The sequence below is a fragment of the Elgaria multicarinata genome, chromosome 3, assembly GCF_023053635.1.
Source record: "Elgaria multicarinata webbii isolate HBS135686 ecotype San Diego chromosome 3, rElgMul1.1.pri, whole genome shotgun sequence".
Classification (NCBI taxonomy): domain Eukaryota; kingdom Metazoa; phylum Chordata; class Lepidosauria; order Squamata; family Anguidae; genus Elgaria; species Elgaria multicarinata.
Window position 1 is genome coordinate 156,998,240 of NC_086173.1, and position 15,499 is coordinate 157,013,738.

Genomic DNA, 15,499 nt, shown 5'->3' on the forward strand with positions numbered 1-15,499 from the left:
GTTAAAGCCATGGTTTAAGGTGTCTTCTGAACGGGGCCAGAATGGGCTTAGAAATTATGATTACGATTTTAAACACACATCCTTGGGAGTAAGCCCCCTTCCAACACAAGAGGACTGAAATTCCCTGTAAAACGCATACGGATCATTGCAAGCGATGCAAGTCAAAGCACACCTGGGTGTTACAAGATACCCTTTCCTTTATTTCTCGTTGGATATGTGTAACCATTTTAGGGTTCAAGTTGGATGAAATGGCTTCTCTCCCCACAGATGGATTTCAAACTGGTTCCCCTCCTGGGCAATTAATCCTTACCCTGCAAAGAGGAACCTTCGTAACCCTCTTGTGTGATCCCCTTCCATGGGCGGCTCTGCCTGGTCTCTGCTGGAGCCTTCACTGCTGTAGGGAAATCAGGGACTGCTCTTGCAACCAAACTCAGTACCTGGGAGAGCAATGGAGATATGGAACGAGGAGAAGGAATAGAACTGGAATAAGAGAGGTGTAAATCTTAGGGGCTACGCATAGGACATCTCTCCGCGGGTGACTTGCAGAATGGGTTGGGCAATTAGTTTCCGGTCAAGAGTTTTAGACTACCCTCCCTCACATTCCCATCCCTTTGGATGAAATGCTCTCACCTGCTGCTGCTCTTGCTGCCTCTGGTCCTCCGCCTGGCTCAGCAGGAAGCCTTCTGCCAGGGCCACCGCCTGGCAACTGGTCTCTGCTCCGCATTCTCTCACCCAGCTCGCCATCTTTGCTGGCAAGATGGTCAGGAACTGCTCCAGAATCACCAGGTCCAGGATTTCATTTTTCGTGTGTTGCTCTGGCTTCAGCCACCAATGGGAGAGATTATGGAGTTGGTTGCAAGTCTCTCGGGGGCCGTCAGCCGCCTGGTAGCGGAGCTGCCTGAAACGCTGGCGCTGCACCTCTGAGCTGTCCATGTCCTCATCCCGGTCCTTCTGCCCTGTTGTTTCCCAGAATTTACCACTGCTCTCACTCTTCATGGCATCAAGGCCTCTTCCTACTTCAGGGCCAACTGAGTTTTGCTCAGCCATCTTTGATCCGTGCTCAAAGGAATTCTCCAAGAGGGCTAAAGAAACCCCTTCCTCTTTCCCGTCAAGGACTCTCCTGTGAGGAAGTGCTACTGGAGCTCTAAAAAAATGAAGACATTGTGCAATCAAAGAGTTATTATACAGTCAGGAGAAGGTAAAATGTGAAGAACTCCACCTAGCAGCCAGGTCTTGTCCCAGAAGGAAAGACTGGCAAACGCCAAAATCAAAGGGGATCCAGAGCCTTGGGGAGGTTCCTTCATCTGGGAGCCCCATACCAAAGTCTTTCACTCGCTTGAACAGGCTTTGCAGAAAGGAGGAAAAAATGGAGCTCCCATATGTTGTGGGGTGGAAACCCAAGTGCACCAGCCCCACAGCCCACCTCCCTATGGGGTGAAATGGGGGGAGGGTCCAGCTCCCCTCCATGATGCTAATTCAGATCCGACTCTGACCCTAGGATGAATTTGGGCATCCCCAACCCCTCCTGACCCTATGCCCTTTCCCGCAGCCCAGGACCTCCCCTTCACCCCAATGCACAAGGCAGGGAGGGATCCCACCTGGGAGGCTCTGATGCAGCACTTGGATGAAGCGCCAAGGCCTCTTTCCTGTGGGGTAAGAAGGTGGAAACAGGAAGGGCATTGGGAGGAAAGAAGCATTTCCTGTGCATCACACACCCCTCCCTTCTTCCACAAATCCCCTTCCTTGCTAAGAACCCAGTTAACCCTTAGATGCCCTAGCAGCGAGATCTCTTTTCGGCTCTTGTGAGTTTTGCAAAAGGCTGTTCTGTGTTTGGAGTCGGTTCTTGCCACCAGGTTCAAAGGGACGCAGGAGGTTCAGCCCAGGAAACTGGAACTTTGGAGCCTGCCTACTCAGAAGCAATCCCCAGTGAATTCCATTCAGCTTACTCCTCAGTAAGGGTATATAGCAGCCTCCCCTGTTCTGAGGCCTTCTAGGAGTTTTGGACTACAACTCCACAAATATATTTGAGATAAAATTGTTTTGTAATTAAAAGTTAAATCTCTAGCAATTGATATCCCCTGATTTTCAAAGATAGAGATTCCATTCTTAAGTATCACAATGAGTCTGGGTAAAACAAGGATCCATAAAATAAAAAAGGATCCCCCTGATTTCAAATGATTTTACAGAGCAACACCCCAAACTACAAATCCAATCACAGAGCCCATCTGCCTCCGCAGATTGAACCACAAAAACCAGAGATTTACCACTCGTGGGAGCAGCCACCGTGCAAAAACATGGATCTGAGGCAGGGATCCTCATGATGATAAGACAACTACACCGAAACACCATCATATCACAGAAAGTTGAAAGGGGGAATCAAGAGGGTTAAATCCTTGGAAAAGGCATGGCGCTTACTCAAAAGCACAATAATAGAAGCTCAACTAAAATGTATTCCACAGGTTAGGAAGGGTAGCATCAAGTCCAAGAGGTCACCAGCATGGTTAACAAACAGTGTCAAAGAAGCTATTGCTCAATGCAGGAAGTCTTGCCTAAGTGAGGAAAATAAAAGGGAGCACAAGCTGGCACAAAGGAGTTGCAAGAAAACAATACGATGCAAAAAAGCATTTCGAAGAGCACATCAAGTCCAACAATAAAGAATTCTTTAAATATATTAGAAGCAGGAAACCAGCTAGGGAAACAGTTGGACTGTTGGAGGACAATGGAGTTAAGGGCAGGGAGGACAGGAGGACAGGGAGATCGCAGAGAAGCTGAGTGAATTCTTTGCATCGGTGTTCACTGCAGAGGATACGGAACAGATGCCTGTGCCTGAACTGATGTTTTCAGGAAGGGAGTCTGAGGAACTGCGGCAAACAGTGGTGACAAAAGATGAAGTTCTCAACCTTATTGACAAATCAAAAGCAAATAAATCACCAAGCCCAGATGGCATCCATCCTAGAGTTCTCAAAGAACTCAAATATGAAATCGCAGACCTCCTCACAAAAATATGCAACATGTCCCTAAGCATAGCCTTGGTACCAGAGGACTGGAGGATGGCCAATGTAACACCAATTTTCTAAAAGGGATCCAGGAAATTACAGGCTGGTCAGTTTGACATCTGTTCCAGGTAAATTGGTTGAAAGCATTATTAAAGACAAAATTAGTAAGCATATAGAAAGGCAAAGCAATTCACAGCTTACTGATCAAGTTCCGCGGTGTCCTTCGTGGCCCTTATCAAGAGTCAGGACAGGAGATTGGTGCCAGCCATGGTGGTAGCTTCTAGGAGCAACCTGATTATTGTTACTAGTGTAGTTTGGGACTATACTGGCACATTCTCTTCCCATAGAAACATAGAATAGTAGAGTTGGAAGGGGCCTACAAGGCCATCGAGTCCAACCCTCTGCTCAATGCAGGAATCCACCCTAAAGCATCCCTGTCAGATGGTTGTCCAGCTGCCTCTTGAATGACTCTAGTGTGAGAGAGCCCACAACCTCCCTAGGCAACTGGTTCCATTGTCGTACTGCTCTAACAGTCAGGAAGTTTTTCCTGATGTCCAGCTGGAACCTGGCTTCCTTTAACTTGAGCCTGTTATTCCGTGTCCTGCACTCTGGGAGGATCGAGAAGAGATCCTGGCCCTCCTCTGTGGGACAACCTTTTAAGTATTTGAAGAGTGCTATCATGTCTCCCCTCAGTCTTCTCTTTTCCAGGCTAAACAGGCCCAGTTCTTTCAGTCTCTCCTCATGGGGCTTTGTTTCCAGACCCCTGATCATCCTGGTCGCCCTCCTCTGAACACGCTTCAGCTTGTCTGCGTCCTTCTTGAATTGCGGAGCCCAGAACTGGACGCAATACTCTAGATGAGGCCTAACCAGGGCCGAATAGAGAGGAACCAGTACCTCACGTGATTTGGAAGCTATACTTCTATTAATGCAGCCCAAAATAGCATTTGCCTTTCTTGCATCCATATCCCACTGTTGGCTCATATTCAGCTTGCGATCTACAACAACATGGGGGGAGGGAAAGACAAAGGGGGAAGGGAGCCTGGCATAAAACCACTGTCCTAGCTTAGGGTGACCATATGAAAAGGAGGACAGGGCTCCTGTATCTTTAAGAGTTGTACTGAAAAGGAAATTTCAGCAGGTGTTATTTGTATATATGGGGAACCTGGTGAAATTTCCTTTCAATCACAACAGTTAAAGCTGCAGGTGCCCTGCACTCTTTTAAATCTGGTCACTCTAGTACAGCTCCTGCACCTTTAACTATTGTGATGAAGAGGAAACTTCACCAGGTTCTTCATATATACAAATGACACCTGCTGAAATTCCTTTTTGTTAAAGATACAGGAGCCCTGTCCTCCTTTTCATATGGTCACCCTATCCTAGCTGGCAGAGAGCCTGCAGCCCGCGGGAGGCTGCCCTTCCTCCTCCCCGTGTCGTTTCTCAAGAATGCTTTTGGATCGGGACCTGCCTGCCTGGACTTGGCTTCATCTCTGCTTCGGTCATTTCCGTGACAATAATCAATTGATCAGTTGAGTCAATCAATTCCACGCTGCAGTTCTTCTTTGAACAATGAAAAGGGCCTCCAGGAGAAAGAACACTCTGTGTGTGGGGGGGGGGGGGAAGAACCCCAGAGAATCAGCCCCACAACCCACCTCCCATGGGGTGAAATGGAAGGAGGGTCCAGCTAAACCTACCGCCCGCCCCGCCCGCCCCGAGATGGTGGGGGATGAATGTGGGCATCTCCCCCTCCCCCTCCCCCAATGCACAATCCCGCCCCCCTTTCTGCCCCCAGTCTCACCTGACCCCACCCAGGAGGCCCTGATGCAGCGCCTGGAAGAAGCGCCAAGTCCTTCTTCCTCCCCGGATCTCCTTCCGCTCTAGGAAGCCAACCCAGCTCCTTTAACCCTTAGATGGCCGAGCAACAAGAGCCTTCCTCTGCGTTTCTCAAAGGAGGATCGCGGGAACACGGATTTGGGGCTTCCCTCCGGGGATTCTGGCAGTGATTTCTCTTGTCTAGTTTTGGATTTATTTTATTTTATTGCATGAATGAGGGAGGGAGGGAAATCATCTCGCAGTTCAGCGCTTGTGAGTTTTGTTTCTGCTTCTGTTCTTGCCAGGAGGTTCAAAGGGACCTAGGAGGTTTCAGCCCAAGAAACCGAGACTTTGGAGTGGGATCGGGGAGAGCAAACTACCATGCAAGCCTAGGCAGGTCTACTCAGAAGCAAGCCCTGTGGAGTTCCATTCAGCTTACTCCCCATTAAGGGCATATAGCAGACTTCCCTGCCGTGGATCGTTTGGACTACAAGTCCCATTATCCCTGACCCTTTGCCCTTCTGGCTTGGAGTGATGGGAGTTGCAATCCATCACCTCTCCCGAGCATCAGAGTGGGAGGGCGTTGGCGTATTGGATCGTAGCCATTATCACTCTGAGAAATAGGAGCTCTCTGGGCGGTTCACAAAAATTAAAACCATAATAAAACAACCAACATGTTAAAAGCACAATTACAAAATGCAGTATAAAAAGCACAACCAGGATAAAACCACGCAGCAAAATTGATTAAAATACACCGTTAGGACAGTAAAATTTAAATTTAAGTTAAAATTAAGTGTTAAAATACTGAGAGAATAAAATGGTCTTCAGCTGGCGACGAAAGGAGTGCAGTGTAGGCACCAGGCAGACCTCTCTGGGGAGCTCATTCCACAACTGGGGTGCCACAGCGGAGAAAGCCCTCTTTCTAGCCCTCTCTGGGCGGTTCACAAAAGTTAAAAACATTCAAAGTATGAAACAACAGTATAAAACCATAATATAAAATACAATATAAAAGCTCAACCAGATAAAAACAACAGCAATGCAAAATTACAAATTTAAAACACCCATGTTAAAATTTATTTATAGACTATTAAAATGCTGGGAGAATAAAAAGGTCTTCACCTGGCGTCTAAAGGCATATAATGTAAGTGCCAAGTGAAACTCCTTAGGGAGCTCATTCCACAGCCGGGGTGCCACAGCAGAGAAGGCCCTCCTCCTGGTAGCCACCTGCCTCACTTCCTTTAGCAGGGGCTTGCGGAAAAGGACCCCTGAGGATGACCTTCAGGTCCGGGCAGGTACATATGGGAGGAGGCGTTCCTTCAGATAGCCTGGCCCCAAGCTGTTTAGGGCTTTAAATGTTAATACCAGCACTTTGAATCGGGCCAGGACCTGGACTGGCAGTCAATGAAGCTGGAAAAGGACTGGCGTGATGTGGTCTCGTCGGCCAGTTCCTGTTAGTAACCGTGCTGCCCTGTTTTGTACCAGTTGAAGTTTCCAGACCGTTTTCAAAGGCAGCCCCAGGTATAACACATTGCAGTAATCCAAACGAGAGGTTATCAGAGCATGGATAATTGTAGCTAGGCTATCTCTGTCCAGATAAGGGTGCAGTTGGTATATCAGCCTAAGCTGATAAAAGGAGGAAAAGGAGCTAAAAATGGATTTAACCACTCCGGAAACAAAAGAAACTGAGCTGAAAGAGAGAAGAGTGGAATCTCCATGGCCAATAGACAATGATGAATTGGAATTTCCTTAGTCATTGATCTTGGGTTCAGTGGGGAAACAGCCAAGACCAGGAGAGGCCGGATGCATTTATATTTGTTATTTTCATATCCCAAATGCTTTTATTGTGTGGATGTCCCCAAAATGTGGATAAACCATGGCAATGTCACGCAAAACCCCTAGCCTGGAAGTCCACCCCCCCCCCGCTCTCCTCCAGTGCAGGGGGTTGTTAGCAAGAGGGATCTCATCCCACTAGGTGAGTTTGAGTAGAACAGGAAGAGTGTCTGGCTCCAAATTGCTTTCGCCACAAGGCCAACCGTAAAGGTTGCAGTCTTATGAGCACCTGTGGGAGCCAGTGTGACATAGTGGCTAGACTAGTGCTGGACTGGAAGCGTCATCCCACATACCTGTTTCCCACGAATTATCCCCTACAGCGCTAAGCTGTCGCCCTTGTTGTTGTTGCTACCGGGCGGCTAGATCCTTTGCATTCCAGGAAATGGGTTTAAGGGGGGAAATGTAAAAAAAAATCATTAAAAAATCAACAGATGACCCAATCAGATTCAAATTTGGTATGCTTAAAGCTCTCCTTAATATCTATTACTGTGCCAATTTTGATGTCTTTATCTTTAAAGCTTACGCAGATGTAAGCATTTGTTTAATTTTTCTTCAAATCCTGCTCCTGTGCCCCAGTGGCCACTCAGAAAACAACAAATAATACACTCGAAAACTAGTAGCAAAATACAGTGAGGCTTTTGCCTTTGAAGCACAATTAAAGCAGGATGCATGGGAGTACTTCACAATAAAAGCAGATTATAAGCTGAAAAACTTCGGAGTCCTTTGCACGCAATTCGCAGTGATTGCACAGTATAACACTAGTGTGATAAAGCTCTGGGAGTTGGGAGATCCGGGTTCTAGTCCCCACTCGGCCATGGAAACCCACTGGGTGACTTTGGGCCAGTCACAGCCTCTCAGCCCAACCTACCTCACAGGGTTGTTGTTGTGAGGATAAAATGGAGAGGATTATGTATGCTGCCTTGGGTTCCTTGCAGGAAAAAGGGAGGATATAAATGCAATAATAAACAAATAAATAAATGCAGTTCTGTGAGCAGAGAGCACATCTCTGAGCCTCAGTGCTTCCCAGGTGTATACTGGGACATTAGGCTCAAGACTGCAGGAAGAATATTCTGATCTTTAAAAGTAAATTGGGCGGAGGGTGGAGGGTTTCTGTTGTTGAGTAATGGGTATGTCCTCAATGCAGGCTTGGAGGACTCAGCGTTTCCTTGAGGAAACGTACCAGGGAGAAACACCAGGGAAGGATTTAGCAGCTGTGGTCACTCCATGTGCATTTGGCAGGGACAAAACCCTGGGGGGTGATTTCCCTGCCCGGCATCAGTCCCTGCAGGTGGTGAACATTGTGCGAATTCTCCAAATGACTGAGCCATTCTCCAGTTGTGTCATGTTCTGCTGTAAGAGTTGCCACCAGGACAGTCTTCCTTATTACACTATGAAGTCAAAGCGCCTGTTTCCAGCTGCTGCGTCTCTGATGGAGTCAATGGATCAAGGAGGTGTCAATCTACCTTTGTCACCCAACCCTCTCAAAGGGAAAGGATCCTCCTCTGGATGCAGGGGGTGGGGGTCAACCCCCAGGGATTCTCTGGGTAATTAGATCTTGGGGAAGTGGAGACCCCCATAATGCTTTTCTGTGACCAAATCCTCTTCCTGGACTGTTTACTCTGGAGCCGCTGGCCTTCTCATGAGGCAGAGGGAATCCACCAGCTCAGGCGGCAGAGCAAGAGGGGCGAATGGCCTGTCCGGTTCCCCCCACCCATCAGGTGGTCCTGCTGCCACTGTGTGTGCTCACTGTGTTCTGACTTATCCTCAAGCCGTGGAAATGTCCCCGTCTCCATTGCACACTTCCCCGAATTTCTAGAAACTCATCTTATGGGTGATCTAGGGTCCAAACCCTTTTCCTGGCTCCTCTGATACTGCGAATGGGAGCAGCAAAAAAGTGTGGACCCTACATCACCCTTAAAACAACTTGTTGGGGAGGTGTGCAATGGAAGTGGGGGATCCCCAAGGGTCAGTTCAACACTGTAAACCTTGAGGATCTCAAGAAGAGGATCCCTTTTGGAACCGACCAAGGGTCCTTCTAGCCAAGCATTGTTCACACAGTGACCAACCAGCTGTTGACCAAGAGCCCACAAGCAGGACCCGAGTGCAAGAGCACACGCCCACCCATGTTCCTCAGCAACTATAGACTTACTGAGGTCCCCTCCCTGCACTTGTCAAGAGCTGTGACAGTCGCCTATCTGCACTTCCCTCTGGTCAATGGCCATGTATGTTCTCTGGTACTTTTCCGTCCCTTTGACAGCTGCAACGTACAAGCCAAGACTATAGACGTGGACAGCCTTAGGGGTGCACTTTCGCAACTCTGAATCCCTGGTTTGGGGTGTGGAATGATCACAAAATAATAAAGATCTTTGCGTAAATACCCGGCCCTGAAAAATATTAATGGTTCCAATTGTGCAAATATTGCCCCCCCCCCCAAAAAATATCTACAGGAAATAAAAAGTGCTCGCAGAGCAGGGAGAGGGAGACCAGACAGGTTAACTGTTGACACTGAGTGGAGGATTGAAACTTGGCACTACATCACCCTTAAAACAACTTGTTGGGGAGTTGTGCAATGGAAGTGGGAGTCCCCAAGGGTCAGTTCAACACTTCAAACCCTGAGGATCTCCTTAACAAGAGGCTGGAGAAGACCAAGGGTCCATTGACCAACCAGCTGTTGACCAAGAGTCCACAAGCAGGACCCGAGTGCAAGAGCACTCACCCACCCATGTTCCCCAGCAACTAGAGTACATAGGCTTACTGCCTTTTGTTACTGGAGGTAGGATCTTGCCAAGGGGGCAATGAGGTCGTCTCCCCCTCGCACTTGTCAAGAGCTTTCAAACTAGCCAATCTGCACTTCCGTCTGGTCCATGGCCATGTATGTTCCAAGGTCGTTTTCCTTCCCTTTGACAGCTGCAACTTACAAGCCAAGACTATATATGGACAGCCTTAGGGGTGCACTTTCGCTACTCTGAATCACTGGTGTGGAATGATCACAAAATAATAAAGACCTTTGCATAAATACCCAGACCTGAAAAAATAAAAAATTAATGGCCCCAATTGTGCAAATATTGGGGCCAAAAATATATATCTACAGGAAATAAAAAGGGATCACAGAGCAGGGAGAGGGAGGGGGGACAGGTAGACAAGACAGGTTAACTGCTGACACTGAGTGGAGGATTGAAACTTGGCAACTTTCTAGACATCAAGTAGGTCTCTAAAGCCAAGGGGCACATCATTGGCTCAAGAGGAATCAGTATTATAACATTTTGAGATACTTCCAGAATAATTTTTTCTGCTTTCCATAACCAAAAGCGCAATCCCTTCCTACTTTAATGAAGCATTAGCTTGGTTTTGCTAATGACACTTATTTCTTCAGTATTGGAATACATATTTTTATTAAGCCCTTTACAAAAATAGGTGAAATATTTATTAAAGAAATTTGAAATGCACTTCACTGTGAAAATAAATCCCACCTTGATTTCTTGGATTATTTATGACCCGCACACAATTATGTTCAAGATGTACTCGTAAGAGGATCTACTGTCATTTTACGTTTCATTGTTGTCTTTGTGATATCACATTCATAGTCTTGGTTTGGCATTCCTTTCTACAGGGTATCTCCAGAGTCAGTCATCTAATGTCAAATATGGCTTGAGAGAAAATGAATCTCATGAGGGTCACCAAGTATTTCTTAAACTTTCTTTATTGCGATCTATAGATCCATAAAAAGAAAAGAAACAAACAACCAAACACAAGAATCAGACATGAAATCATACAGTTAGAGCTATTATCAACTTTAGTCTAATACACAAAGAGCTCTAATCTTGGCTGCCACTGTAGGAAATTTAGCAACAGCCAAAGTTACACTTGAGGACTTATCTTCCAACAACCAAGTATTTCTATGTTCTCCCCCAGTGTAAGTTATTCGATGAGAAGATGAGATGTAACGTTTCCCCCATACTCCAAAGCGTTATAAAACTTGTTCCCTGTGTGATTCCTTTGATGAGAACCAAAGTGTTTGTTCCTACTGAAGCGCTTTCAATCTTCCAAGCATTTAGATGGGTTTCTCCCGAGAGTGAATTCTTTCATGCTGACTGAGATACCTCTTCTGAGAAAAGCTCTTTCCACCTTCCAAACAATGATACGGTTTCTACCCAGTGAGTTCTTTCATGAGAACTCAGACTTGTCCTGACCAAAGCTCTTTTCACACTCCAGACGTTGATTTGCTTTTGTCATGCCCTCAGTAGAGGAATTAACTAGACTGAAGACTGAAGCTCTTTCCACACACCAAGCATTTATATGGTTTCTCCCATGTGAATTCTTTGATGAGCAGTAAGATAATTCTTCACAATGAAGCGCTTTCCACACTCCAAACAATGATGTGGTTTCTCCCGTGTGTGTTCTTTGATGTCGAGTGAGATTTGACTTTTCACTGAAGCTCTTTCCACACTCCAATTAATTATACGGTTTTTCCTGTGTGAGTATTTCGATGAGAGGAGAGTTGTGTGCTCCAATGGAAGTTCTTTCCACACTCCAAACAATGATACGGTTTCTCCCCAGTGTGAATTCTTTGATGAGAAACAAAGGGTGTTTTTTGACTGAAACTCTTTCCACACTCCAAACAATGATATGGTTTTTCTCTTGCGTGGGTTTTTTGATGAGAGGAGAGTTGTGCCTTCGAACGGAAGCTCTTTTCACACTGCAAGCATATATATGGTTTCTCCCCTGTGTGAATTCTTTGATGACTAATTAGGTTGCTTTTGTGACTGTAGCTCTTTCCACACTCCAAACAATGATATAGTTTCTCCCCTGTGTGAGTTCTTTGATGTCGTGTCAAACAACTCTTTGAAATGAAGTCCTTTCCACACTCGAAACAATGATATGGTTTTTCTCCTGTGTGGGTTTTTTGAGGAGAGGAAAGAAGTGTCTTCAAACGGAAGCTCTTCTCACACTCCAAGCATTTATATGGTTTTTCCCCTGTGTGAATTCTTTGATGATAAATAAGGAGTGTTTTTCGACTGAACCTCTTTCCACACTCCAAACAATGATACGGTTTCTCCCCTGTGTGAGTTCTTTGATGAGAAGTGAGATGACTCCTCACAATGAAGTTCTTTCCACACTCCAAACAATGATATAGTTTCTCCCCTGTGTGAGTTCTTTGATGTCGTGTTAAACAACTCTTTGAAATGAAGTCCTTTCCACACTCGAAACAATGATATGGTTTTTCTCCTGTGTGGGTTTTTTGATGAGAGGAAAGAAGTGTCTTCAAACGGAAGCTCTTCTCACACTCCAAGCATTTATATGGTTTTTCCCCTGTGTGAATTCTTTGATGATAAATAAGGAGTGTTTTTCGACTGAACCTCTTTCCACACTCCAAACAATGATACGGTTTCTCCCCTGTGTGAGTTCTTTGATGAGAAGTGAGATGATTCTTCACAATGAAGTTCTCTCCACACTCCAAACCATGATATGGTTTTTCTCTTGCGTGGGTTTTTTGATGAGAGGAGAGGTGTGCCTTCGAACGGAAGCTCTTTTCACACTGCAAGCATATATATGGTTTCTCCCCTGTGTGAATTCTTTGATGACGAATTAGGTTACTTTTTTGACTGCAGCTCTTCTCACACTCCAAGCATTTATATGGTTTTTCCCCTGTGTGAATTCTCTGATGATAAATAAGAAGTGATTTTCGACTGAACCTCTTTCCACACTCCAAACAATGATACGGTTTCTCCCCTGTGTGAGTTCTTTGATGAGAAGTGAGATGACTCTTCACAATGAAGTTCTTTCCACACTCCAAACAATGATATGGTTTTTCTCCTGTGTGGGTTTTTTGATGAGAGGAAAGAAGTGTGTTCAAACGGAAGCTCTTCTCACACTCCAAGCATTTATATGGTTTTTCCCCTGTGTGAATTCTTTGATGATACATAAGGAGTGATTTTTGACTGAACCTCTTTCCACACTCCAAACAATGATATGGTTTCTCCCCTGTGTGAATTCTTTGATGAGAAATGAGATTTCTCCTCTCAGTGAAGCTCTTTACACAGTCCTTGCATTTATATGCTTTCTTCAATGTGGGAATTTTGCAGTAAGCTTTCACACTTGATTCAGTATTCAGGGTTTTCCTTCTAATTTGGAACCTGTTCTTTTCCTGACTTTTATGTATTTGTTGTTGAATTGCGACATCGGCGTTGCCATTGGCCTGATAAAGAAAGGAATTATTCCTCATTTTCCAATTGGCTCCATTTCCCCATCTCCTCTGTTTGCTGTTTGTGTGTCTTTCTTCCTTCGATAGCATCCCGCATGGTCCTCTCTCATTCTCTGCTACCCAACAGTCACCTTCTGGAATGAAGACAAGAAACCAATAAAAGCCTGAATAAGCAAATATAAACTGATGAAATAATTGAACAACTTTCATAAACGGAACAACTGATGGCATGCAGTTCTTCCCATGTGTTTAACGGCCTCTATTGACGGCCATAAACTCAGTGGTGATGAGCTACAATGCACATGACTGGGCTCATGGAGACCTGGATGCAGCTGAGAAAGGAAATGGACGGTGTCTTTCTGGGCCAGTTGCTCTCTCTCAGCCCAGCCAACCTCACCATCTTGTCATCAGGCTGCTCGTCAGTCAGAAGGTACCCTAAACTTCCATGAAATTAGACAGCCAGGGACACGGTTCCTTTCACAAACCTTCCCAGCGCCAAGGAGAGAAAAGGAAGGCAAAGTCCTCTTACCTAGTCACCCCAGTGGTCACTGACGCTCACTGAGATCTGGCATTGACAAGCTAAACCAACGTGCAGCTCTTCAAAAAGCCTTGGGACGGGTAAAGGCAGATCCCACCTTCCAAGCATAGGGCAGCCCAGAAGTGACTTCCCCGAGATCCGTAAATTGCCAACTGAGAGGTGCCAGACCAGGACTCTCTGAGCCCTTCAGGAAAGAGGCAATCTTGAACAGCTACAGACTCAGCACCTCTGTTAAAGAGCCCCCATCCCAAATTGCCCACTTCTGCATCAGGCAAGGACATCTCTGAACCCCCATGTTTTCAGCATGGAACAGCTCTTGTCACCACCTGGGACTCTTTGTGTAACTCCTTGTGGCTTTGTAATACCAGACCTGGCAGCCTTCTGCCCTTGAAGCTTCTGGGCCAACCGGAGCATTTTGTGCCCTCGGGGTGCTGGTGTTGTTGGGGATTACCATTCATAGCTGTTGGACCAGGATGAACCCGGATCCACACCACTGAAACCGTCTGCATCTCCTGGGCTTCCCACTACTGGCAGGGTCCCACCTGCTTTCCAGAGCGTGGCAAACGCCGGAGTTGTTTTGCTCTCCGGCAGAGAGAAGCAGATCTCTCTCTCATCCCTCCACCCCAGCTAAGGAGGAGGACAGCTGGGTAGCTGGAGGTCTCTGTGTGAAAAAGGAGAACCTGCTAGGCTTGAACTCTGTAAACAAACAGCACTTAGAGGTGCTGTCTGTCTCACTAGCTGATATCTCAGGTTTCAGGATTCAATGATAGGTCAGTTCTGGGTCTGTATTTCCAAACTAGACAAATCCTGGTAGATTGGAAGAAGGAACGCGGAGGCACTGTAATACTCAATTGAGCTCCATGTGGCCCCTGCAGGACAGGCCTTCAACCCTGCTTTGAAAACCTGCCTGATCTGAGCTCACAAGGAAACAAGGAGACTTACGGAGAGAGGCCATGATCCCACAGACGTCCTCTGTGATTTGCCTGTGCAGAGCTCTCTGGTCAGGATCCAGCAGCGCCCACTCCTCCTCCGTGAAGCACACAGCAACCTCCTCAAAGGCCTGGATGAGAAAAGAGAAATGTTTCCTACTCAAGGAAAACATAAATATAGATGGCTGGGCAGGACACTGCAGGATTGAAACTGGCTTGCTGTGAAACGCAGTTGCTGAAACAACAACAGGAAGAAACATGTATGGCTCTCCTGTCTTTTTTCTGGGTTTCCCAAGAGGCATTTGGTCATCTCTATGGGAGACAGAACGGTGGGCTAGAGGGCCCTTCGGTCCCACCCAGCAGGGCTCTCCATATGGTCTTAGCTTTGGCAGAAGCCAACAGAAGGAAAGAGCTGCATCCTGGTCCTAGGAGGGGAGCAGGGGACAGAGGCACCCGGAATGCCCCCTGCCTCATAGAATAGCAGAGTTGGAAGGGGCCTACAAGGCCACCGAGTCCAACCCGCCTGCTCAATGCAGGAATCCACCTAAGAGCATCCCTGACAGATGGTTGTCCAGCTGCTTCTTGAATGCCTCTAGTGTGGGAGAAGAGCCCACAACCTCCCTAGGTAACGGATTCCATTGTCGTACTGCTCTAACAGTCAGGAAGTTTTTCCTGATGTCCAGCTGGAATCTGGCTTCCTTTAACTTGAGCCCGTTATTCCGTGTCCTGCACTCTGGGAGGATCGAGAAGAGATCCTGGCCCTCCTCTGTGTGACAACCTTTTAAGTATTTGAAGAGTGCTATCATGTCTCCCCTCAATCTTCTCTTCTCCAGGCTAAACATGCCCAGTTCTTTCAGTCTCTCTTCATAGGGCTTTGTTTCCAGACCCCTGATCATCCTGGTTGCCCTCCTCTGAACACGTTCCAGCTTGTCTGCATCCTTCTTGAATTGTGGAGCCCAGAACTGGACGCAATACTCTAGATGAGGCCTAACCAGGGCCGAATAGAGAGGAACCAGTACCTCACGTGATTTGGAAGCTATACTTCTATTAATGCAGCCCAAAATAGCATTTTCCTTTCTTGCAGCCATATCGCACTGTTGGCTCATATTCAGCCTGCGATCTACAACAATTCCAAGATCCTTCTCGTTTGTAGTATTGCTGAGCCAAGTATCCCCCATCTTGTAACTGTGCCTTT

The 15,499-nt window shown here is 46.6% G+C and overlaps 2 protein-coding genes across 2 annotated transcripts in view; one reads left to right on the forward strand and one right to left on the reverse strand.

The window, feature by feature from the left end:
- Positions 1-15,499, forward strand: part of LOC134396130 (zinc finger protein 420-like) — a 229,188-nt gene that overhangs the window by 140,175 nt on the left and 73,514 nt on the right. The gene's annotated exons all lie outside the window — the stretch shown is intronic.
- The window catches only part of LOC134396135 (zinc finger protein 345-like), a 133,137-nt gene that overhangs the window by 84,652 nt on the left and 32,986 nt on the right, over positions 1-15,499 (reverse strand). The window contains exons 4-5 of the mRNA XM_063122507.1: positions 14,318-14,435; positions 10,318-12,971 (exon numbers count right to left, since the gene is read on the reverse strand). Coding sequence (XP_062978577.1) covers positions 11,092-12,971; positions 14,318-14,435 — 1,998 coding nt within the window. The 3' untranslated portion in view covers positions 10,318-11,091. Of the gene's footprint in view, positions 12,972-14,317; positions 14,436-15,499 lie in introns of the transcript that reaches the window.